At 42.9% G+C, this 26,569-nt stretch overlaps 1 protein-coding gene across 2 annotated transcripts in view; it reads left to right on the plus strand.

Moving 5' to 3' along the window:
* Nucleotides 1-25,687, plus strand: part of LOC147880933 (ARM repeat superfamily protein) — a 154,113-nt gene extending 128,426 nt beyond the window's left edge. For both annotated transcript variants that reach the window (XM_087402210.1, XM_087402209.1), the window contains 5 exons: nucleotides 20,548-20,694; nucleotides 20,839-20,967; nucleotides 21,110-21,208; nucleotides 24,661-24,699; nucleotides 25,173-25,687. In XM_087402210.1, the coding sequence (XP_087258336.1) occupies nucleotides 20,548-20,694; nucleotides 20,839-20,967; nucleotides 21,110-21,208; nucleotides 24,661-24,699; nucleotides 25,173-25,310 (552 nt within the window). In that variant the 3' untranslated portion in view covers nucleotides 25,311-25,687. The remainder of the gene's footprint in view (nucleotides 1-20,547; nucleotides 20,695-20,838; nucleotides 20,968-21,109; nucleotides 21,209-24,660; nucleotides 24,700-25,172) is intronic.
* The last annotated feature ends 882 nt before the right edge of the window (nucleotides 25,688-26,569 follow it).

Here is a 26,569-nt window from a genome sequence, read left to right on the forward strand (position 1 = left end):
AATTCTGAACATAAAGAAGTTGGAAGGGGCACACAATTATGCATTATGGGCAGAACAGTGTTTGAATGTACTTCTGCTTAAGAAGATTTCTAAGCCCATAAGGGTAAAGGGTGTCAAACCATCTGGGATGTCAGATGATGAATGGGAGGAGCTAGATCTGTCCGCGAGGGCTGCTATCATGCTTACTCTCAGTGATTCTCTTGTGTACAATGTTCAGGCTGAAAAGACCTCTTATGGTGTATGGCAGAGGCTAGCAGAGTTGTATGCCCAAAAGAGTTCAGCCAGTAAGGTGTATTGGTTGAAGAAGCTGGTTGATCTTCGCATGAAGGAAGGTACAGCTATGACCTCACACTTGAGTGACTTCAATGCCATCTTTACACAGCTGATTGCACAGGGGTTGAACCTTGATGAGGAGTTCAAGGCTACTTTCTTGTTGTGTACCCTTCCTGAGAGTTGGGACACTTTCAAGACCACCTTGTCTAATTCGAATGTCACTCTTATATATGCTGATGTAGAGAGCTCTCTCCTCATGGAGGAGATGAGCAGGAAAAATAATGCGGGCAGCAAGTCTTCAAATGCTTAGCAGGTACAGGAAAGAGGCAAGACTCAGCAGAAGGGGAGATCTGCTAGTAAGTCCAAATCCCGAAGTCAGTTCCGTGGTAAAAAGGATATTGAATGCTTTTATTGTGGCAAGAAGGGACATGTGAAGTCTAAGTGCTTCAAGTTTATACGGGATCAGAAAGCCAAGAAGGCTGAAGTAAAGGATGCAGGCAGTGGAAGTAAAGGCAAAGGCAAGGCCAAGGTAGATGACTTGGATGCAGTGAATGTTGCAGCAGAGGACAGTGACAGTGACAGACATGAGGTATTATGTTCTTCTGCTGTAATTGCACATACCTTGGTTATTGATGGCCATGACATGCACACCTGGCTCTTGGATTCAGGTGCTTCTTTTCATGTTACTCCTCATAGGGAGTGGTTTACTTCCTACACAGGTACTCATGGAGTTGTTCACCTTGGGAACAACTATGCATGTCAGATTGCAGGGATTGGCAGTATACAGATAGTGTTCCCTGATGGACGCACATTTATGCTTGATGGTGTTCGCCATGTGCCGCAAATCAAGAAAAATCTGATTAGCACTGGCTTGTTGGATGACAGTGGTTACCACACCACATTTGGGGATTCCAAATGGGTGATTACTGATGGCCAGGTTGTAGTGGCTGAGGGTTTTAAGAGTGATACCTTGTACCCTCTTTATGTTTCCAGTGTGGGTAATCATGTTGTTGCCATAACCGAGCTGCCAAAGGTTTCATTGTGGCATAGCCGGTTGGGACACATGTCTGTTAAAGGAATGCAAGAACTGTCACGTTTGGGTTATCTGCCGTCTCTTTCTTTTTCAAATTTGCCTACTTGTGATCATTGCATATTTGGCAAGCATTCTGTGACTCCTCATAAGAGAACTCCCCAGAATAGAGCACCGCTTGATCTAGTGCACACTGATTTGTGTGAGATGCCACAGTTATCACTAGGGGGTGCAAAGTATTTCATTACTTTTATTGATGATGCCACACGCAGAGTGTGGGTCTATTTCTTGAAGCATAAAAGCGATGCCTTAGATGCTTTCAAGAAGTTTGTCGCTCAGGTTGAGAATCGGACAGGTCGCAGGCTGAAATGCCTCAGATCCGATAATGGGGGTGAGTATGTGTCACATGCTTTTGTGCAGTTTTGCGAAGCTAAGGGCATCAAACAGGAACTCACAGCTCCTCATAATGCATCTCAAAATGGTGTGAGTGAGCGGATGAATCGAACTATTCAGGAGAAGGTTCGATGTATGTTGTCTTATGCTGCATTACCCCATGGCTTTTGGACAGAAGCCGTGCAAACGTACGAATCAGTGTACGGTACAACGTACGGCGATGCAGGTACATTCCACGTGTAGGTACGGCGATGCACGTGTGCTCACGTATGGGCTGTACGGCGTAGGTACTGTATGCAGTACAAGACATGTACCAGATCTTCCGTACGCCTGTACGACTGTACGGAAGGGAATGCAGTTACACCTTTGGAGGGATCTGTAAGAGGTTGTGCAAGCTGGACGCCTGGATCTTGGATAGTAGCTGAAGAGCCTCGAACACGCTGGAAATGTGACGACCAGCAGGGCAGCAGACTCCCAATGAGCAATGGAGGACTCGGGGGCTGAGGAGAGCTGGAAGACGAGCAATACCTACTCTGATACCACTGAAGGTGCGAAACGAAGAAAGAGAGAGTGCAGGTACGTAACGAGTCGATAGATCAATAGTCACGTCAAAGTTTAGATAGATGATAACACACAAGTACAAAGTACTTGTACCTAGACCTAGGACTAAGTGTCCTAGGTGTCACATAGGACTAATTGTTCTATGTGGCCTAAAAGGCACTAACACTATAAGTGCCTACACTTATGCCTACAAGGCACATACCATGGCCTATAGGGCATCACTAGAACCACCAGAAGATGGCCTACAGTGTGCATCAAATGAGAGAGGTCACGTTGAGAATTCTTGGGCATAAAATATGAATCATCAACATATGCCTGTGCAAGAAACGGCTGTGCACCTGGAATTTGCAAGATGGTCCATATGCAACAATAACGGATGAGTAGCAATGGCATACAGTAGCGCACTAAGAGGGCATCCCTGTCTCACTGAGCGGGTCATAGTCCATGTCCTTGACAACCCACTGCCAAGCAGACACTGCGCAGTGGCTTGAGAATATAACCAGTAAATAACATGAACCAGCCGAGGGCCAAATCCCAATTTATGCATAGTCTGAGAAATAAAATCCCAATGGACAGTATCAAATGCTTTCGCAATGTCCACTTGCAGAATGAGAACATCTTGTTTAGAATATTTGGCATACTCAATTGCAAGCAAAACATTGGAGATATTGTCAGTAGTCTGCCTTTTGGGAACAAACCCATACTGCCTAGGATGAAGTCTGCCTGCAAGATAAATCAAACCCTAAGGACAATCATCTTGGCAATGAGTTTGTAAACGACTGGCATAAGAGATATGGGCTGCCAATCAGCCATTGTCTCACACAACCTTTTTTTTGGGATCAATTTGACAAGGCCATGCTTCCAAGAAGGAGGAAGAGATTGTTCTGCCCAAGCATGATTGATCATAAGAAGAAGAGTGTTCTTGAGATCATCCCAAAATGCAAGGAAAAATTCAACAGTCAATCCATCCCAACCAGGGGAGCTGCCTTTACGTAAATGACTCAAGGCATCATCCAGTTCATTAAGCATAAATGGCTGCTCCAATGCATGAGCGTGTTCCCAAGACACAAGGTGTACACACACACACACACACATTTTTTGTGAAACCAGTAACTATAAAATTAACATGAAATCAATGTACATGACATTAGACTCCAAAAGAGAGCCTAATGAAAGAACTCAAAAACAGTGAGAAAACACTTCAAGGCTAGTAGCATCCAAGTCCCTTGCAGCATAACTATCATATAAAGATTGCTTGAGGGACATTTTGAAGAAAGCATATGCCTGAGGAAACTGTTGTCCCATACTAAAATGCAATCTTTGTGTCCAAATAGTCCATAGTACCCAAAAGCGAGCCCAGTGAAAGAAAAGGAGGAATGGAGACATCTGAGATGAGAAGCATCCAAACATCCAAAGAGTTTCCCGAATCTGATAGAGGGAAACCGAAGCCGCAGCAAATGAGAGACATGAGTGATCAATATTCGAGAGTGATCATAACAAATGGGGAACTGTCTCACGGTGATGAGAGCAACGGGGGCAGAAAGAGGAAGCCATACGACGTGCTTCCAATTTCACCCCAATGGAAAAAGCTCCCACTATACATCTCCGGAAGAAAAGCCTCTGTTTCAATGGCAATTTAGCTTTTCAAATTTTCCTGAGTTTTGATTGCTACCAAGATAAAGGCCTATCCGAATTCCAAAGAGTGTTGGCATGCTTATCAATCCATGGCGGTGGAAGAAGAAATCTGTAGACCATCGAGGATGTCAAATTATGCATTGAAAGTGAACAGGTAGCAGGAGACAAGGAAGTCAGATTCCAGTCCAGTAATCTGTCCTATACAAACAGCGGAGGAACAGGAACAAATGGCTGCAACATAGTTGTAGGTATTCTCCAAATGGGCCTATGATGCAGACCCAAGGGGAATGTCTTGCAAGCTTGTGGAAATGAAAGCACATAACCATGTTGATCCACCACATCTCCGACAAATCTTATGCCTAGTTTCATAAGATTATATGCTTTAATAGGTGCGTGTAAAGCAAGAGGCGATTCAAACACCTTGCTCCAATGGATGCTTTCCAAACGAAGAGAGTTACCATGATGGGAGGAAGCACCTGACCATTTAGCATAAGAGAGAATTCTCTTCCAATCATGAATAAAAGCAGTAGAAATAGGACAGCCAGGAATTTTTCCCTAAAATGTGGTTATGACTGCTTCCCAGTGATCTGTAATCCAATGCCCATATGCATGGGACTTCATGTTTCCACACATAGCTGCTAACATAATAGCCCATGGTTGTTTTTGCTGAAAGAAATCAGCAATCATAGTGCTCTTTCTTGCCAACATATGAAACTGAAGATTGAGAATATTCAGTCCGCCATGAGTCTTAGGAGAACAAATAGAGTGCATGGGAAGTAGTCGCAAAGCCTTTTTGTGAGATTTGCTTTTCCAAAATATCTCCATAGCCTGGGACATCTAGGAAGCCAAATGCTTAAAAGACCAGTGAAGAAGAGGCAAATAAAATTTCACATATGCCATAATGATAGACTGTACTATCCGAAGTCGAACATGTAGAGGCCAAGTTCACAAGTGCCAGTATTCCAGCTTCTTGTTAATCTTTTGAAGCACCCATTTGAGCTGTTGTTGAGGGGTAATATGCCAGCCAATGGGATACCCTAAATGCCTCACAATGGTATGGGAAGAAATAATGTTGCCTGGCCAGAGAAGTGCATGCCAATTAGCTTCTTTCAATGCTAGAAGATTTGATGGGTCATAGTCCATGTCCTTGACAACCCACTACCAAGCAGACACTGTGTAGTGGCATGAGAATACAACCAGTAAATAACATGGACGAGCCGAGGGCCAAATCCCAATTTATGCATAGTCTGAGAAATAAAATCGCATTGGACAGTATCAAATGCTTTCGCAATGTCCACTTGCAGAATGAGAACATCTTGTTTAGAATATTTGGCATACTCAATTGCAAGCAAAACATTGGAGATATTGTCAGTACTCTGACTTCTGGGAACAAACCCATACTGCCTGGGATGAAGTCCTGCTTGCAAGATAAATCGAACCCTAAGGACAATCATCTTGGCAATGAGTTTGTAGACGACTGGCATAATAGATATGGGCCGCCAATCAGCCATTGTCTCACACAACCTTTTTTTGGGGATCAATTTGACAAGGCCATGTTTCCAAGAAGGGGGAAGAGATTGTTCTGCCCAAGCATGATTGATCATAAGAAGAAGAGTGTCCTTGAGGTCACCCCAAAATGCACGGAAAAATTCAACAGTCAATCCATCCCAACCAGGAGAGCTGCCTTTACGTAAATGACTCAAAGCATCATCTAGTTCATTAATCATAAATGGCTGCTTCAATGCATGAGCCTGTTCCCAAGACAATATAGGCTGAACATGCATAAGAAATTGAGACCTAGCTGCATTCACTTGCATCGAATAATCAGGCTGAGGAGAAAAGAGATGCTGGAAATGACTAGAGCATTGCGATTCCAATTCTGATTTGGAGGTGGTCGAGGTGCCATCATCCTGCCTGATCCTGCAAATATCCTCCTTTCGCCTATCCGCAGGCATATCATCTGTCAAATGTGCTATAGATAATGTCAAGCATACTGGAAAGTGATCAGCTAGCAAGAGGGAATGATCAACCCATAATGCACATGTGAAACTAGCATACTGCTGAGCATGCAACAAATACCATGTGTCAAGTCGAGCCCAGTAATGAGTAAAAGCATGGTGAGGGTATGTATAACCCATATCTCTATCCCTTGTTGAGAGCCATAAATCTTCTGCATGCAAGAAAGAAAGCATATCCTCCCAATGTCGAAGCTCAGTGGGGATCATGTGAGAACGATGAGTGGTGTTGTCTTGCATGGCAGGCGAGTTATTAAAGTCTCCACACAAAAAAGCATTAGACAGCCATGGATATTGCTTGAGGGAGGCCCACATTTGAGCTCTTGTCGCAGAAGTTTGAGAGGCATAAACCGATGCTATTTCATAAAGATCGGCATGACAGATGCATCTGATTACCATCCATCGACCCTGGGGGTTGTTGTGAGCAATCGTGGGCTGCATATCATGTTTCACCAGCATGCATACCCTGGAAAAGTGCATTGTACCAGCATAAAAGATGTCATAACCAGCAAAGTGGCCTTGCTGGCCAGCCAAGAAGTGTTGGTTGTGCTCCTGTAAGGAAATTACATTGGGGTGCATTCTATGTACATAGTGCGAAAAAAGTCTCCACTTATTGACATTGCAAAGACCTTGAACATTGTATGTAATGCAAGTAATTGAAGCAGACATAGAAGATATGTACATTCGAACCAAGAAACATAGTAAAGGTATAAGCTGTCAGGCTTCAGCCATGACATCGACGTCCACCTGGCCTCCTGGATCAATAGCTCTATCGTCCTCATCATTGTCACATACAGGAATGCCCTTCTTGAGCACATCAACCCATAGTCGAGAAGTCAGGCTATCAGTAGGGGTAGAGGCCTGACTAAGGGTGGAAGTAGAGGCATCCCAATGCCGAGATTGTAGCGGTCGTGGCTTAAGCGCAAATACCCACAACATTGATCATTTGCAAAAGGACATCTGCCAAATCATCCCAAAAAGAAATATAAAATTCCACCGTGAGGCCATCCCAGCCAGGGGACTTATATTTACTGAGGTGGGACAATGCATTATCAAGTTCTGTATCAGTAAAAGGTCTCTCCAATGTAAGTGCATCATCCATTTCCACTATCTCAGAAACATATTGAAGAAATTCAGTCCTCGCATCAGTCACTTGATTTGATGGGGAGCCAGGAGCAGAGAACAATTTTTGGAAATAATTTTAGCGTTCATCTTGGAGATCAGAGAAAGAGTGCGTCCAAGAGCCATCTAGCTTCCTGACCCTTAGACATGAGTCTTTCTTTCGAGTAGCATGCAAGCCCTGGAAGAAGGCTTTTGATGAGCAGCCCTTATCCATGAGAGGCTTCATTCTTGCTCTAATCTGCCATTTGTGCAATTTTCCATGATCATTATCATTCAGTTTGATCCGAGCATGTGAAAGGGAATCATTTTCTGATTCAGAGAGAGGCCTGAAATGTGAAAATTCAGTCAATTGTTGTGCTGTCCTTTTTGCCCATTTAACCTCATTCCTCCATTTAGTCATATGCCAGTTTCCATACTCCCTAATGACATTCTGTATACGAGAGACGAAACTGTCCCAAGCATAATCCATGTCCTCCTGGGCATGCAAAGGCAAGGGATGAATTGCAAGTCTGATCATTTGCTAGAAATATTGATGTCGGAGATAAGCCTGATTAACATGCAGTAATCTACTGGAAAGAGGTGGCAAATCATCCAGTGGCATACCAAGTTGCAGATTCATCCATAATGGGGCATGATCTGACAAGCCCAATGAGAAATCTATGAGGAGATGAGGGCTAAAATCTGCATATTGTTGTGGGTTAAACAAATACCATTTGTAAGGCCTTGCCCAATATGTAGTTAATGCATTATGATGAAAAGTATATCCAGGCATTAACCCTTGGAGAAGCAGCCATAAATCTTCAGCGTGCACAGAAAGAAGCATGCTATCCCATTTCTGCCTTTCCAATGATAGCATATGAGATCTTGAAGTGGTGTTATCTCTCGGCAGAGGGGAATTATTAAAATCTCCACAGATAAATGCATTAGATCTCCATGGATATTTGCTTAAAGAATCCCATAAAGAAGCCCTCATGGCAGAGGTCTGGGAGGCATATACTGATGCAAACTCAAGAATATCACCATTGACATTACATTGTATGACCATCCATCTGCCACTGCTGTCATTGGAGGCTAACTGAGGCTCCAGCTCATGTCTGACCATTATGCATACACCTGAGTAGGTAGTGGTACCAACATGATATATATCATAGCCGCCAAAGTAATCATGATGACCAGCCTTAGAGTGTTGATTATGCTCTTGCAAACAAACAATATCTGGGTGCATTTTATGTACATAATTCCAGAAAAGCCTCCACTTTGAGACATTGCAGAGGCTCTGTACATTGTATGTAAAGCACTTAAGTGTTTGATGCATGAAAGAGATATATACAGAAAAGTATAAGTATGAAACAAGATATCAGAGAGGCAAGGCCTCTGCCTGCATGGGCTGCATGCCTTCATGGTCCATGAAAGATATAGCATTCTCCTCTTCAGAATCACATATGGGAATGCCCTTCTTCAAAACCCCCACCCAATTTTGAAGGATAGGAGCTGAAGTGGAAGCCTGTCCTGGTGAGGGAGAAGAGGCATCCCATTGACGAGATTGAAAGGGGTGTTGCTTCAATACAACCACCTTCTTAGGCTGTTGAAAACCATCCCTATCTGTTCCCAGAGATTCCTTCATCTTCTCTTTTCCTTTTCCAGCAAGTGATTGCACCTGATTGATTGGTTTGGCATTCTTTGCTCCATTTCTATTTGCAGTCTTAGCTTGCAAATTCTCATTCTTTTCCCGTGTTTGGGGCGGTAATGCATTGGGGTGGGGGCTGATGTAGAACCATTGGGCATTCAGAGGCTAGGTGCCCAAACTTGTGGCAGGCAAAACAAGCTCCTGCAAACACACCCCATTTCAGTTCAAAATACTTTTTTCCCAATTGCACTCCCTCAACTTTCACTGCAATAGAAGGAGGAGTGGGTAAATCAGTGTCCCAGAGAATGCAGAACCTGTTGCGGTTTCCCATAGGGCGTGGAGGACAAATGACCTGCCCCAAAGTAGCAGCCAAGCCAGGCAATTCTTCATGCATATAGTCTGGGAAGTTAACAACCTTAACCCATACAGGACAATGATGTCGTATAAGACTTTGATAATCCTTGTTTGGGGACCAAGGCATGGCATGAACTATCTGCTTCCCGTAAAAGAGGGGAGAAAGCTCAAGTAACCTCTGCTTGCATAAAGCATCCGATAAATGCACCTCATAAAAGCCTCTAGATGCAAAATATACTCCCTCTACAAAGCATCCTCCAAGGATGGACTTAATCCACTGTGCGACATCACTGGCTACTGGGATTCTTCCTGGAAAGAAAATTATAACCGCGGTTTGAGATAATTTCCTGAGAGGATTTACGAGGGAGGGCAATTTCAATTTGTACGTGACCTCTGGAACTGGTTTGCCCCATTCCTGTCGTGATTGCTGAAAGTCATCCTTGAGGGTATCAAACACATATTGAGCTTCCATAGTAAGTTCATCATCTTGTGCTGCAGGCTGTGAAGAGCGGCGCTTAGCTTCTGCAGTTCTTTCTTTGCAAGCATATGTACTAACATCCGAACCTGAAGCCATGATTGAAAGACGACAAGGCAAGAGAGACTATACGGAGAAGTAGAAAATTAGAAACAAACGAGTCACAGGAGGGTACAGAGAAGCAGGAGAGCGAGAACTCCGAGCTGTACAGAGAAGAACTAGTTTGTACGGACAAAACCAGGCTGTACGAAGGTACGGTCAGGGTTGTACGGGAAAGAGCAGATTGAACGAAAAGGGCAGATTGTACAGGAAAATGAGCAGAGTTGTACGGGAAAGGGAAGACTATACGGACGCGGCTATACGGGAAAGTGCAAAAACAGTACGGAAGCACAAGCGGAGTTGTACGGACGTACGGAAGGTAAGCTGCAGAGAAAATTACGGCTATGCAGAGAGGCGGGAGCGACGTTCAAAGCTGCGCAGCGGTAAGCCAACCCTAGCGTAGATGGTCGTACTGTTGTGCGAAAGACCGTATGGAAGCCGTACAATTGTACGGTCAGAAAGGGCGACTGTACACACACACACACACGTGTTTTTTGGGGTGAAAACCCCACACACACACACGCACGCACACCCTCTTTTTTTTGGTGAAAACTTTTGAGACTTTATATTACAGAGTAAGGATCTCAAAACGGGATGTGCCAAAGTATGTCACTAGAAGATCTCACTATATGACAAGTATACATCAGAGTCTATGTAATGACTTTGCAGAAAGAGAGATTGCTGCAAGGAGCGCCTGAAAAAGGAGAAAGTAGAGAAAGTAGGATCACAAAAGATTCTATGATTTCTGTCCTTCCATAGAGTCTAGAGTGCCCTGTAGCGAACCCAAGTGAAAACATAGACACACACACACACACACACACACTGATGTATATACACACATCTAAATTTGTATGATTGGATATATTCTAGTCTTACAATTATACAAACATACATACATGTTTGTGTGTGTGTGATGGAACCCTTCTTTATCTTCCTTTGGCTGCTGCTAAATATGGTCTTGGCATGCATTATCGTCCTATATGGCACACTATTACTCATATGCTTCAACATTTTCAGCCAGTATCGCCACTCGAGATTGAGTACCAGCTTCAGGATTGGACTCTTCATTCGCCAGGGTCAACATGCCGTTTGAGGTTGTCTCACATTACTGTATCTTCTTTATATAAATTTCTTCTGCCCTCGCCTTGGGCTTCACTCAGGGCGAATTATCTTTGGCAAATGAATCATCCTGCAAAGTGGTGGGGAAAGAGACTGCGAGTGATTTGGAAATCTAAAATTCCCCTTTGACAACATGTTTCCTTGTGGAGAGTTTTGCTAGGGGTTCTTCCATCTGGCAGTTTTTGGCACGCAGACATATTGCTCTGGTTGTTTGCAGTAGATGCTTGGCTCCGCGGGAATCAGTGCTCATCTTCTTTGGCATTGCTCCACACCCATGATTTCTTGGGTTTCCTTAGGCAACGTTTGAGAACCAGATTTCCAAAGGCTTTTTTTGGGAAGTTTTTCTACCCTTTTGGGATTCACGCACCTAGACAGGAGTTTGATTTAATTTTCACTTGGGTTCGCTACTGGGCACTCTGGACTATATGGAAGGACAGAAATCATAGAGTCTTTGGTGATCCTACTTTCACATCTTTCTCTTTTCTCAGGCACTTCTTGCAGCAATCTTTCTATGATTGTCTGCAAACTCATTATATAGAATCCAATATATACTTGTCTTATACAGAGTTCTTCTCTTGATGTATTTTGGCGCATCCCATTTTGGGATAGTTACTCTGTAATTTAAAGCATCAAAATTTTCACCCGAAAAAAAAGTGTGTGCATGTGTGTATCTATACATGTGGGTTCGCTATTGGGCCCTATGGACTCTTTGGAAGGACAGAAACCGTTGGGTTTTTGGGGATCCTTCTCTAAACAAGTTCTTTTTTTTCCAAGCGTCCCTCAAGCAGTCCTTTGATGATTGTCTGCATTCGAGCCACTTGCATTACTCTCAGTACTTGGCATATATGCAAGTTTTTTAAAGATGTAATTGCTCTCCTTCTTGGAGACAACGTCTATTAATATAATTATCGAGATGTCACAAAAATAAAGTGTGTGTGTGTGTGTGTGAGCTTACATTGGACCAAGGCGTTTCATCATCCATCGTCTTTGCAAGAATCTAGATGCTCTTATTTTATCTCCTTTAAAGGAATACAGGTTGTGGGAGATGTGCTTCATGCTGGTAGTACTTTTCTAGCTTTTCCTTCGGACAATCAGGCAGTATGATTCTCTTTTTACCAGTGCTGAAGCTAGAGCTCACTTCTTGTTCGTAAGAAATTGGGCTCTACATTGCCAAGGTTCAGGAAGTCGTCCATTATCATTGGCTGATGCCACTATGGCCAAGTTGTACAGGGTCTTGATGCCTCCACCTTGGGCATCGAATAGGGCAAATCAGATTTGGGCTATGAGCTGTAATCTAAAGTGATGGAGTGTGAGGGAGATAGAGTAGGGAGTAGAGAGACTCACTGCTCACACACAATAGTGGGGATAATCACAATGTGTGTGTGGTACCTCCCCAAGTACACACATATATATATTGCTGCATTCTAGATACCCACGACACTGCACCTCCAGTGAAAGTGAAAACGTATCCGGTAGTAGACTTCCGGGTATCAGGGTGACCGGCATAATCAGAGTCTGTATAACCTTGCACTTTTGCATCTTGACTGCCGAAACATATACACAAGTCCTGTGTACCCTTCAGGTATCTCATGACACCTTTTACTGCATTCCAATGCTTTTTGCCAGGTTTAGCCATGTATCTGCTAACCACTCCCACTGCAAACGCAATATCGGGCCTGGTTGCAACCATAGCATACATGAGACTGCCACATGCTGATGCATACGGAATCTTTGACATCTCAGCTTTTTCAGCATCTGTCTGAGGGCTGTCCAAAGCACTGATTTTCACATAAGGAGGCAATGGAGTACCAATACTCTTCCCCCCCTCCATGTGGAATCTCTGCAAGACCTTGCCAATATATTCCTTCTGAGACAAGTATAGCAACCGCTTTTCCCGATCCCGAAGTATCCGCATACCCAATATATGGTTGGCATCACCAAGATCTTTCATATCAAAGGTCTGTGCAATCTCTTTTTTAAGGCATTCATCTCATTATGAGATTTTCCAGCAATTAACATGTCATCCACATATAAAATGAGGATAAGTAAACTGCCATCTGAAGCTTTCTTGGTATACAAGCAGTGATCAATGTCACTTCTCCTGTAACCCTGGGTTCGCATGAATGTATCAAACTTATGATACCATTCCCTGGGTGCCTGCTTTAGACCATAAAGACTCTTCTTTAGTTTGCATACAAGCTTCTCTTTGCCCTTCACTGTAAAACCCTCTGGCTGCTGCATAAAAATTTCCTCATGTAAATCACCATGAAGAAATGCTGTCTTGACATCCATTTGGACCAAGTCCATATCTGCATGTGCAACCAATGCTAATACAGTTCTGAGTGTTGTCATCTTAACAACAGGAGAGAATATCTCGTCAAAGTCAACACCATATTCCTGCTTGAACCCCTTGGCAACCAGTCTGGCTTTATGCCTTGGCTTTTCACCAGGTGTGACCTTAAGTCGATAAACCCATTTGCATGGCAGTACCTTCTTACCAGTAGGCAAGGATACCAATTCCCAAGTGCCATTCTTGTGAAGGCTGTCCATTTCAGCCTTCATAGCAAGATCCCATTGAACCTTGTCTGCCCTCTGCCTAGCCTCTCTGTAGCATGAAGGCTCTCCACAATCAGTGAGCATCAAATAATCAATGCCTGGAACAAATCTTTCTGGCTGCCGCGTCGGTCTAGATGACCTTCTAACCCAATGACCATCGTCTTGAGCTGGCTGTCCAGCCTGTTCATCACCCTAATAAGGTGGCTGTCCCATGTCTCCTGGCTGCATTTGCATGTCAGGAAGATCACCTAACTGTGCTTCATCCATTGGGATGTCTTCTGCCATACCTGGCTGTCCATTAGGACCTGCTGCAGCATCATTTAATGGCTGGTTATGCTGCTGTTGTGGCTGATTTACAGCCTGTTTGTGTTGCCCATGATGCCTGTTATCATCAATAGTTACTTTTAAAGGTCCCTGCTGTACAACAGGTTCCTTGAACATGATGGTTTCATCAAACACGACATCATTGCTGTGTATAAGTTTTCTGTTCTTGGGATCCCAAATCCTGTAGCCCATCTCACCTTTGTCACCGTAACCTAGGAATATGCATTTAAGAGACTTTGGATCCAGTTTAGTTCTGTCCTCCCTGCGTACATGCACATACGCGACACAACCAAAGACCCGTAGGTGTTTGTAAGACGGAGGCTTGCCCGTCCATGCCTGTTCAGGCACACCACCACATAGTCTCTTGTTTGGTGACCTGTTAATAAGGTGCACAGCTGTCTTTACAGCTTCAGCCCAAAATGTGTGGGGCAATGCAGCATGTGACAACATGGATCTGACTTTCTCTTGAATGGTCCTGAACATTTTTTCAGCTGTACCATTCTGTGGAGGATCATATGGTGCAGACAACACCCTTTGAATACCCTTTGCCTCACAGAATTCTTGAAATTCTTTGGAGAAATACTCTCCACCATTGTCAGATCGTAAGGCTTTCAGTTTTTTGCCTGTCTCATTTTCGACCAGTGCAACAAACTTAGTGAAAGCCTTGAACGTATCACTCTTCTTTCTGAGAGTGTAAACCCACACTTTGCAGGTGGCGTCATCTATGAATGACAGTATGTACTTTGAACCTCCTAAAGAGAGTGTAGGCATCTCACACACATCTGTATGTACTAGCTCCAAGAGCTGTAATTTCTGATCTGACCTTCTCTTATGAGGTATTTGTACTTGACGACCGTAGAGACAAAATTCACATTTCTGCAAATCTGAATATTTTAGACTCGGCAAGTAACCAAAATGAGCCAATTGCTCCATTCCCTTAATACTCATATGGCCAAGCCGGCTATGCCACAATGAAATCTTTGGCAGCTCGGTGGCATTTACATCAGAATGCGGACAATGTCCAGCATGAAGTGAGTACAAAGTATCAACCTTAGGACCCCTGGCAATAGCCATTGCCCCTTTGCTGATTTTCCATTTCTGACTGCCAAAGGTGGTATGATAACCATCGTCATCCAAAGACCCTGTGGAAATCAAGTTTTTCTTCACCTCAGGAACATGCCTGACCCCTTTGAGCATTAACTGCTGGCCATTTTCAAGCACAAGTCTGACATCACCTATGCCAATGATAGAACATGCATGGTTATCACCAAGAAAGACCACTCCCTTTTGCCCTCCTGCATATCTGACAAACAGATTTCTGTAGGATGTCACATGAAAGGAAGCACCTGAATCTATAATCCAGGAAAACATATCTGATCCATCACCAGCATGAAGTGTATGAGCCTCCAGTGAAGAGGTGAAACATATCTCATGTCCACTGTCACTATCACTAACATAAGTAACATTCAGCTCCTCTTTTTCTTTGCCCTTAGACTTGCCTTGAGCCTTGCCTTCTTTGGCTCTCTGGTCATTCTTCTTTTGAAAACACTTTTTCTCAATATGTCCCTTCTTGCCACAATAGTTGCATACAAGATCACTCTTAGAGCGGGACTTGCTCCTCTCTCTTTCTTTGTCTTTTCCACGTGTTTTGGACCTGCTGCGTGCATTCAAAGCATTTGACTTCCCAAGAGCATTGTTCTTTCTGTTCATCTCTTCCTGTAGAAGAGCACTCTCCACATCTGCAAATAACAGAATGGCTTTTGAGTTGCTGGTAGAAGTCCTGAATGTGTCCCATGACTCAGGTAGAGAACATAGGATGAGTGTAGCTTTCAGCTCATCATCGAGCTTCAACCCCTGGTTGATCACCTGGCTGAATATGCTGTTAAACTCAATAATACGAGTGGACATAGCTGTCCCCTCCTTCATTTGAAGACCAACAAGCTTTTTTAGCCAGTAAGCTTTTCCCGTGGCACTTTTCTTGGCATAAGTATCCTCAAGACGTTGCCACATCTCCCACGCAGTGGGTTCATCCCTGATGCCTACAACCAGTGAATCAACAACTGTAAGCATAATGGTCGACCTGGCCAAGCCGTCCATCTTCTCCCACTGCTCTCATCAGTAACGTTGGAGGGCTTAACACCCTTCTCCTTTATAGGCTTGTACTGGTCCTTCTGCATCAGCACATTGTAGCATTGTGTCCTCCATATGTCGTAATTTTTAGCTCCTTCGAGCTTCTTTATCTGAAACAAGGACGACACGTCGCTGCCGGAACTCATGGTAAAGAAAGTAGAGTTTGACTCCCTGTAGTCGTGCAATTAAGCACTAGTCACTCCAAGAAAATTCCCCCGCAGCGGAAGTACGATCAAAAGTGAACTTGGTACTGTTTCAGTGGCACAAAACCAACTGAATATTTTTCTCCCACTTGCTGCAGAAACAGTACAGCAAGCTGTTCCTGTCTTTTTTCACTGGCGAAGGTGCGGTACAGCTGCTTCAAATCGTTCCAGAAAAATCCAGAACTGATATAATAAAAAAAACAGCAGTACTTTTTGACTTTTCTGATAGTCAAATATGGTCAAACCTGCTGTTTGACAGTCCCGGACTGTCAAAAAACAGTAACTGTAAATCTCTGATTTTTGATGAAAATCCCTGATTTTAGACCTCCATATGCTTCATAAACTTCCCCCCCAACTGAATTTGCAGTTTGGAAGTAAGGTGGCTCAAAAGCCCTTTGAATGCATGAAGAAAATCAGGGATGTGACCTCCAATTTGAGAGATTGACCTTTGACCAAACAATGTAAGTCAAATTTGCACTTTCAAAGCATAATAGTGCTCCACAAGATAGCCTGATGCATGTAGAGTGCTCCCACTTGACAAATTGCAGGTCAGGCTACAAAAGCCCCAAATTTGAGTAAAGTCAAACTTGGTCAAAATCGACCAAATCTGTACCAAATGTGATTGTACTTGCAGCAACAAGCTAAAGCATTTGTCACAAGCATAATAGCATCAAAAGCCCCTTGAATTTGGCAGCACATTCCGTGCATTGACACAGTAAATGGCATCAACTGCATGTGTGTGTCACATTCCTGACAAAAGCATGTGTTTCTGTCCAAGTATCAAGCATACACATTGCAAGTGACAATGCATACACAGTGTCACCCTTCACTGGCCAAATGTTGGAATACACAAAACAAGGACGAGAGAAGGTGGAAGGCGTATGGCTGAAGGAGGCGACGGCCTGGCCGACGACTATCGTCCTTGCAGCTCGCTGACCCGCTCTCGAAACGCGTTGTCTACGCGTATGCCGCCTGCGACCTGTCAGTCATGGCCTGCGCCGTCACGCCTTGCAGCCTTTGCCTGCGCCGTGCAGCCGCGCCCTGCGCCCTTGCAGCCGCTGCTGCAGCCGCGCCTTTGCGCGTTGCCTACGCTCTTGCAGCCGCGCCCTTCGCACTTGCAGCTGCCGTTGCAGCCGTTGCAGCCGCCGTTCGCGATCCGTCCGTACGGTTGTACGGACGTCGTACGGCCGTACGGGTCGGTCCGTACGGAAGGGGTAGGTTAGGGAGAGGAGGGAGTGGAAGAGAGAGAGCCCGTTGGCTCTGATACCAGTTGATGGAGTGTGAGGGAGATAGAGTAGGGAGTAGAGAGACTCACTGCTCACACACAATAGTGGGGATAATCACAATGAGTGTGTGGTACCTCCCCAAGTACACACATATATATTATGGATAAGGTAGTAACCCTTAAGTACATCTAAGTACAAATGTGTACTTAGTGTACTTAAGTGTCCTACACTAAAGTACAACATAAAGTACTATTTACATAGGGTGGCCAGTGCCTTTACCCCAACATAAAGTATTGGTGGAAAAGATTGTGGCAGCTTTAGAGCTGCAGACTGCCTCTTCGTCAATAGGTATTTTTGTGGTGAGTGATGCTCGGAGTTTTTCCTTTTGGTAAACTCCTAGCATGTAGACATATTGCTAATGTTATCTGTCGTGGATGTCTGGCTCCAAGGGAATCCTTGTGTCGCCTTTTTTGGCATTGCCTTGGGACTTGTGATTTTTTTGCTCTTCCTCTAGTAGTGTCCCTAGGTACGATTTCCTACTGTGCTTGCTTTGGCAAGCATGTTTGGCCATTTGGGATCTATCCACAATGAGATGGTTTTGACCTTTTCTTTACATGGGTTCATTATTGGGGACTCTGGACTCTATGGAAGGACAGCAATCATAGAGTCTTTCGTGATCCCACCTTCTCCAAGCTTTACTTTTTTCGGATGTCACTATGACAATGTGTGTGTGTGTGTGTGGGGGTGGGGATTGGGCCCTTGAAAGGACCGAAATTATTGGGTTTTTGGTGATCCTTCTCTACACAAGTTCTCTAATTTTCAGCCGGTGTTTTGCCCTAAGAGGAAGCACCATTCCAAGTGTGGGAGGGCAAGGGTCTCCTAGGTGAGAAGACTTTTCTTGGGTTTGCCAAGCATCATTCAAAGTTTTTTCCTTCGCCTGAGGATGAGAGGCCGAAGGCACAGAACGAGGAACATCACCATTCGAAGCAACCGGTGCTTTCCCTTTGTCCTAGTCTTCATCAAAGAGGGGGCAGTAGAAGTCTTGCTTGGAGGCGGTGACAAATCAGCCTGCACTGGCATTTTGGGAGAATGTGAAGGGCATTGTGAAGCCATATGCCCGAACTTCTTGCATTCAAAGTAAGCACCTGCAAAGAGACTCCATTTCAGTTTATAGAAGGCACTGTCCATCGAAACATTATTCACTGGAACCGACTAAGAGTCTGGGGTTGGATTATCTGTGTCCCACAAAATACAAAATCTCTTTGAATTGCCATTAGGCCGTGGTGGACAAACCACTTTGCCAAGAGAGGCTGCAATTTTTGGCAAAAGAGAAGCCAAACATTGAGGGAAATCCACAACTTCCACCCAGACAGGGCATCTGTGGCGGATCAACGCCTGATAATCTCTGGTAGGAGACTGGGGCAACACATGAACCATTTACTGCCCATAGAAAAGAGAAGAGTGCTCCAATAAAATCTGCATGTGCTCTTCATCTGCCATGATCACTTCAATAAAGCCCCTTGCTACATAGTGAACTTTTTTGACATAGCAACCACCCAGGGTTGTAGTCAACAAGTTACCAACATCTGCTGCATACGTCTTGGGAAAAAGATAATGATGGCATGCTTGGCATATTCTTTGACTGGATCAAAAATATCATCCACTTCCACCATGGTGTTGGTATTGCAATAATTCTTTCTATCTTAAATGGTGCGTTGTCCTATCAGCTAGATTTAGATTTAGATTTAGAATTAGATGCTCGTTTGGGAGAGACTAAAATGAAATCGTTTAGACTTCACAAGCAGTTGTAGCTTGAATGAAGAGATTTGGACTACTTTTTGATTAGCCTTCTCCTTTAGTGCTAGCCTTCCTCATGGCTGAGTTTGCCCTTCACCTCTGGAGTGCCGACAGAAACTCAGTACGAAGACTTTGTATAAATGGATGCTCAAGTATGTGTGGGTGTGTGGATTTGTATGTGTGAGAGCATACTTTTATACTATGGTCTACACCCATTGTTGGGCGCTGATGACGTCAGTGGGGATGTCATAGTAGCTAGTCCCTGCTATGCGTGATGGAGTTTATGGTTTTTAATCTTATGAGTGACTATCGTGAGATTGAAACTGCACTATGTTGTGTTTTTAGAGGATGAGTTTGGGAACGTTCTTGGATTCATCTAGGTATATGCTTCAGCCGTATTAGCGGACATGCAAATTTCACCTTGTGAAGTTTTCATCCAAGTTGCGGCCTGCTGGTATTGCAATAATTCTTTCTATCTTAAATGGTGCGTTGCCCTATCAGCTAGATTTAGATTTAGATGCTTGTTTGGGAGAGACTAAAATGAAATCGTTTGGACTTCACAAGCAGTTGTAGCTTGAATGAAGAGATTTGGACTACTTTTTGATTAGCCTTCTCCTTTAGTGCTTGAAAGAGGGCACTGGAATATGAGACAAGTGTGCTGGAAGAAGAGTCCAGTCTCAAAGCCTGTCTTGAAGTTCTAGAGGCGCTACCGGCTGAAAAGGCTGAAGCATACGAGTAATAGCATTCCTAAACCATTCTTTCCACACACACACATTTTTTTTGTGGGAAGAAATCTTTTATTGCTGTAAAATAATTACATTCATAGTTACTTCAAAAACGAAGTAGCTACTACTCAACTAAAGATCTCAGTATAAGCTGTATACACATCCTGATCAATCAAACGAGTCTGAAAACAATCGTAGAATGATTGTTGCAGAGAGCGTTTGAAAAAAAGAAAGGATGAAAATAGTGGATCACCAAAGACTCTATGATTTCTGTCCATCCATAAAGTCCATAGGGTCCAATAGCGCACCCATACAAAAAATAAATCAAAACCCTGTCTCTGTGGATGAAAACCAAACAACCAGAAAAATCTGCCAAAAGTAACAGTAGGAAATCGCGCTGGAAGCCTCTGTCAGATGAGAGCAATGAGATCACACACACACACACACACACACACACACACATGCACGCATGCACGCAATTGACCAATGAATCATTTGACTAAAGGGGTGAGGGTGAGTGTATACGGATTTTTAGAACATGCTTGGGTGTATACCTGTGACATAAAAGATGTTTAGAAATTTGATGTTGGGATCATACAAACGTTGGCATGGACCCATATTACTAGGTTTGAGTAGAGGCATGTTTTATGGATTAGATCTAATTCCCATTGATTTGCAATACAATGGCTATTCCAACTTGATGTGTTCAAGAATTTGGACTAAAATCCTTTTTCTTGCATTGGCTGATGGCCAGGGGTGACAGGTCCCGAGAACATTCCTGCATCTGACTTCTAGGTATTTAATGAGGTGATAATTAATATAGTTTTAAATATGTTTATTTGGTCCATGACAAAGCTGTTCCCCTTGTCCTGCTTTGTTGCAGCTCGCAAGGGCGTATTTTGCACTTCTCGAGGTCTTGTGCCACAATCACACCAGTGTGATTGTGATTCTGGAAACTGTAACTTTTGCACGCATCGTTGGTTCTTTAGAGGCTGGACTGAAATCCCTCGACGTCAGCATTTCTTCACAGGTAAGAAAACAGTGTTCAAGCTACAGGTTCTAGTATACCATTCTTAGCTTGGTGTGTTTAAATTTTTTTGTAGTAAAAATGTTGACATAGATTTTAGGCATGAACCTGTGTTAATCATGTCATATGGATGTGTATATTGTGCAGTGTGCTTCTGCTGTTGATAACCTGGCAGCTTTTTACTTTAACAACATAACATCAGGAGAAAATCCCTCTTCAGCTGCTGCACTAAGCATGGCAAGGCATATTGCAGAATGCCCCACCCTTTTTCCTGAGGTTGGTATTTTGACTAATATTCGAAAATGATTACATGTATGGAGGGTGAAACAATGCTGTTGGGGCATACAAGAGCTACAAGGTGAGTAGGATTTACAATCATCAGTGCAGTGAAGAGTCATTCTACATTGTTGGTTTGCAGATTCTGAAATCCCTATTTGAAATTGTACTTTTCGAAGACTGTGCAAATCAGTGGAGTCTTAGCAGACCAATGCTTAGTCTCATTCTGATCAATGAGCAGGTACTTTTCTGTCATCACATTAGTGTTTATATAAATAATGCCCTACCACACAATTCCATGCCATGTGCACATCCAGGTGCGCACCCCTGCACACATGTGAACATGTACGTATTAACACAGATGTGTGTGAGCGTGTGTATTAATATAGATGTGTCGGTTTGCACATATGCACATTTGCATCTCTCTCTCTCTCTCTCTCTCTATATATATATATATATATAGAGAGAGAGAGAGAGAAGAAGAAGAAGAAGAAGAAGAAGAATATATTATTCGTCCTCTAAAGACCAAAACCGGCCTATGGGACCTGGGCAATACAATATATATATATATAGAGAGAGAGAGAGAGCGAGAGAGATACATATATACATACATACATATATATATATCCATATATATATATATATGCGTGCATGTGTGTGGGTGTGTGTATGTGTACACACTTTTTTTTTTTGTACCAGTACACACTTTTTTGTGTGTAAAAGAACCTTTCTTTAAAACAATACATTTGTAGCTGTCTCAAAGTGAGACAACTACTACTCATATGCTCAAAAACAGGAACCGAATGCATATTATAGCTGCTCTAGTAAGGAACTTTGTATAAGAAAACTAAAAAGACTGAAAAAACACTTCTAGCTGGGTCGCAGAAAGATCCCCCATGCAATGTGCATCCTGCAGAGAGCGAGGCAGGGAGGAATGGAAGAAATGATAAAGATCCACTGCGGAGTGCCCATTGTCCATAGAGCCGAGAGTTACAGGCATGATGTAAAGACCACAAAGCCCAATAACGACACCAACTGAAAAACTACATGTAGTCTAGGGTACTGGTATATCTCCCAAACAACCAAAACTGCCTACCAAAAGCAATGCTAGGATTCAGGAAATTGGGCACGAAGATTAAGTCAAGAAAGTCATGGGCAACCGGGCAAGTCCATAGTAGATGAAGGACTGTCTCCCTCGGATGTGAACAAGATGGACAATGCGAAGGAGTGATGCGCCTGGCAGCCAAGAAAGAACACACTGCCAAAGCACCAACCAAACACCGCCATAAGAAAAGCCGCTGTCTGAGCGGGAGCTTACTGCTCCAAATACAGCCAAGACAAACCTTCCTCCAAGCAAGTGGTTTGTGAAGATTTCAGATAAGAATACCACGCTCATGAATCCATGGCTGCGATAAAAGCAGATGATAAGCTTTCTTGGCAGTGAGATCCGCAAAGGAGAGCACGGATAACCCGGAATGCCACGGTCAAATCTCCAACCAGAAAAGACAGATCAGTAAACAAACGGGGAACTGGCTGAAAAGGAAGCATGGAGGCTTTAAAAAAAGGATTTAGCCTGTATGGCTTTTTGGCAGGAGTGGAGCTGCCATTTTCTTAATTTCCTTGATAACTTTGAGCCAAGCAATTAAGAGTAGTATGAAAATCAACTTGCTCACTGGGGGACAATCTGTGTTGTTGCTCCTTCGCAGTAAAATGTTGAATCCGAAGCTTTGCATCAGCCACCTTACGCCATAAGTCACCCAGATAACACTTACCATACTCTTTAATCAAAATCTGCATTCTCGAAGAAAATTTATTCCATGCCCAATCCAGATCTACCGCGTGAGTCTAGTAGTGAGACCCTTAAACCATGACTGAAAAGGGGTAGTGCTGTAAATAATAATTATTCACCAATAAAGACCTTTTGAAAGGATATGGCACATCATTCACTGGCAAGCCAAAGCCCAAAGTCATAAAGATGGGAAAGTGATCAAATAACGTCAAGGCATAATCCACATTCGTATGACAGGTAAAGTTATCAAACTGCCTTGCATGAAGCATATACCACTGATCCAAGAGAGCCCAATATTTGGGTGAATGCATTATGATGAAACATGTACCCATCATTATTAGGCATGAGTTGTCGCCATAGATCACAAGTATGAAACAAATCAACCATATGGAACCATGCATCTTGCTCCCGTCTCAGCATATGAGAACGATGAGTAGTTAAAGGCTCCATAGACAAAAGGATAAAAGCATTCCCCCACTAAGCATCGGATGATAATGTAGCGCCCACGTGGATCATTGTGTTCTAACTGAGGCTGCAAATCATGATGGACGATCGTGGAAATACCAGAAAAGGAAAAGTGCCCAGCATAGAATATATGAAATCCTGCAAAGAAACCCTCGTGGCCAGCAAAGTAGTGCTGATTATGTTCTTCCAAACAAACAAGCCTCCATTTATTTATGTTATAGAGGCCTTTGACATTGTAGGAAAAACATTTGAGTGGTATATGCATATATGTACAATATGGGATAAACCAACTTCAAACTCCAGGATTCAACCTGCATGGCTGCACCAAGAGTTGGTGAGCCAACATACCCCTCATACACCTTTCCCTGCTCTGCATTCGAACCAGGCGAAGGAGAGACGGGATTATCTGGTGAAGCAGCAACCATATGAGACCAAAGGCTACCAACCCCAAAACCATCTTGCAAAGGAATATCCTTAGATGTAGAAGTTGTCTCTGGCCAACTTTTATATATATGAACAGACACACGCGCCCACACAAACATTAAATACATAAGAGTTGTCATGTGATGTATTTTGTTGCTTCTATTTTAAAGTAAGAATGGTGAAAAAGAGCAGCAGAAACATGTTGCACAGATTGCTCAACCTATATTAATCAAATCTGAGGTGAAACAAGTACAATGGTTAACGGCTGGATTTATTTGGTTATGTGCCATGTATACTATGTGCAGGACTGCCACGAAGTTTTCATGATGTCCACGTTGCTTTGTATGATAGTTCTTTGGTTCCTCTGCTTCTAGGAAGGGTCAAGGTTGCATTAGGAAAATGTGTTATATAAGGATCCTGTACACAATCTACACCTCATTCATCTTTAGTAAATGCAAATTGCACAATCAGCCAGTTTGCTACTCTCTGCAGCATCATCTTTGTGATACCCATTGCTTTAATCATTTTGTACGTTTGATTGGATCAAGGGATATTCCGTGGTCTCACAGGTAGAATCTGGCAAAAGCGTTGTCAGAGTAACCTCTACAGTTGTCAGAGTAGCCTCTACAGAGTAGTACACATATTAGAAAAGTGTTTTAGCTGGTTCAATGCAAGACATAATTTTAGTTAGGTCCTACTTTTGCAATCTCCTACAGGATTTGCTTTCACATGACACAAAGCTGTCATTTGAGTGCACGATTTTCTTCTCTTCCACTTGATTTCAAATCCAATAGCCTTTCATATGTTCAAGCAGTTTTTTCCGTCTGCTCATTTCTATGAACAATATCTTGTCATTATGCAGAAGGGAACCATTTAGGAGTTCAGAGATAATAGATAATTTTTTTAATGAGCCATATTAGAATAATGTGAATGGCCCTTGTGGACGTGTTGTGCAGCTTTTCAGTTCGCTTTTTGATCTTGAAGGTAACCTCACTGGCATTATGTGTGCTCTGCAGATATTCAATGACTTGAAAGTACAAATTTTATCATCTCAGGTTCGTTCACAGTATCCAGCTTCAATTATCTACAGACAACAAAGGTGTTAGGATTGCTGGTCAAATAAGTTTCTTTTACCAGAAAGCAAAAGCTTGCAAACCGGGCCCTAAAATTTTTGCAGGCTTTGTGATTTATGGAGTCTGTGCTGTGAACTGTGTGCATAATTGTCCATTGAGGTCACCTTCTGGAACGTGCTGGCTGTCTGTTTCCTTGTCAGCTTAGGGTTTTGTGCCTCCTCTTGAGTTTTGCAAGAAGTCGAACTGTCGTGGTAGAAGTAGGGGTGTGAATGGAATTATGCTACCAGCTGTCAACCATACTTTCAGTTGGGTTTGAGTTGTTCCTGATCTATGTTGTTGAGGTGTACTGATTTTGGCTAGCATTTGCTTTTTTTTGGGTGACGAGTAGGATAATTGGAGAGTTCATTCTAAACCCGTTGTGATTAATGTGCCTTTCTTTGATTCTTTTGATGCAGCCTCCTGACCAGCAACAGCGTCTTGCTGGATGTTTTGACAAATTAATGAATGATGTTACCCGAACATTAGAACCCAAAAATCGGGATAAATTTACACAAAATTTGACCATATTTCGGCATGACTTTCGTGCAAAGTAGATAGCTGAGGCTCTTCAATCCTGTAAGTTTACTCAAATTAAATTTTTTGGGGGAAGCGAATAAAATGGCTGGATCAATTTTTTTGGTGGAGTTATATGTATCTTAATCTACCATCATTTTTGGGATGTTCTCAGATCAGATGATTAGTTTTAGTTTACTGTCTGGATGGTTTCCTAATGTAATTAATGTTATCCCGTCCAATGCTCCCATTTTATATCTGGAGGTGTGCAGTTTCAGGATTGATATTAGGTCTTTCCTTCATCCTCACTGGGATAATTTCCAAAGCAAGATTTTCTTTTCTACTCTTCTCATATATTTTTATGTAGTATTAATGATCATTGATATGATCCTGTAAAAATGTATGTTTTAGTGATAAATGAGGGCCTCAGTAGAGTACAGAAGAGATGTTAGAAAGCATTGCAACACAGTATTGCAGCCTGTTTTCCAGCAGTTATCAAGCTGCAGTGAGTGGAAGAGCAATTAACAAATGGTCAATGCCAAACTTGTTAGTCAATCATCCTGGGATCTTCTTTCATGACTCTGATTAGTCCTTTTGTGGATCTCACATGGACAATGCAGGGTCAAATTGTATTGAGGTGTATCCTCAATTAATTCATGTGCAAGCAGCAAACATCAGTCTAGTATACTGCTCATTTTTGCGCAAAACTTAATGGCAATGAAATGCATATGCAAGGTTCATAGAAATGCAGATTGCATTCAACACAATATAGCAGCATGGTTCCCCTCAATTGATGCAAACTTTGTGGTCATTTATTCTTGTATTTGCATGCCTACATATTTCGAAATAAAATGCAATGCTACTATGGCGATTTAAGGAAAAGTGATTGCAACTTACTTTTAAAATCTAGTTTACATTTTTGCCATGCTTAGCTCCTCCTTCCAAGGTAGATTTAACTATGTCATCATCTCATAGGCCTTGCATGCTGTTGAAGAAGATGGCTTCATGTCCTTAGTTAAGTGTTGCATGGATGGTCTTCTTTGGAACATTGATGAGATGGTTGATGGCGAACCACTTCCTTGTTCCCTATAAGCTATTGCTCTTCCCATTTTATAGAAGATGGTCCTAGATATCATAACATGAAATGTACACCACCTCTATTGTGTTCAACATAATGAATCAAAGTTGCTTTAAATTTTGTTACTAAGAATACATTTTACACTAAATCCTAGGTCTCATAAGAGATATTGAGCAAGCTTTGGCCTACACGTGTACACACATGTAATAGTTTGTGCACATG

Source organism: Dipteris shenzhenensis, chromosome 31, assembly GCF_047967505.1.
Source record: "Dipteris shenzhenensis isolate YYH24624 ecotype China chromosome 31, Dip_SZ_1.0, whole genome shotgun sequence".
Taxonomy (NCBI): Eukaryota; Viridiplantae; Streptophyta; class Polypodiopsida; order Gleicheniales; family Dipteridaceae; genus Dipteris; species Dipteris shenzhenensis.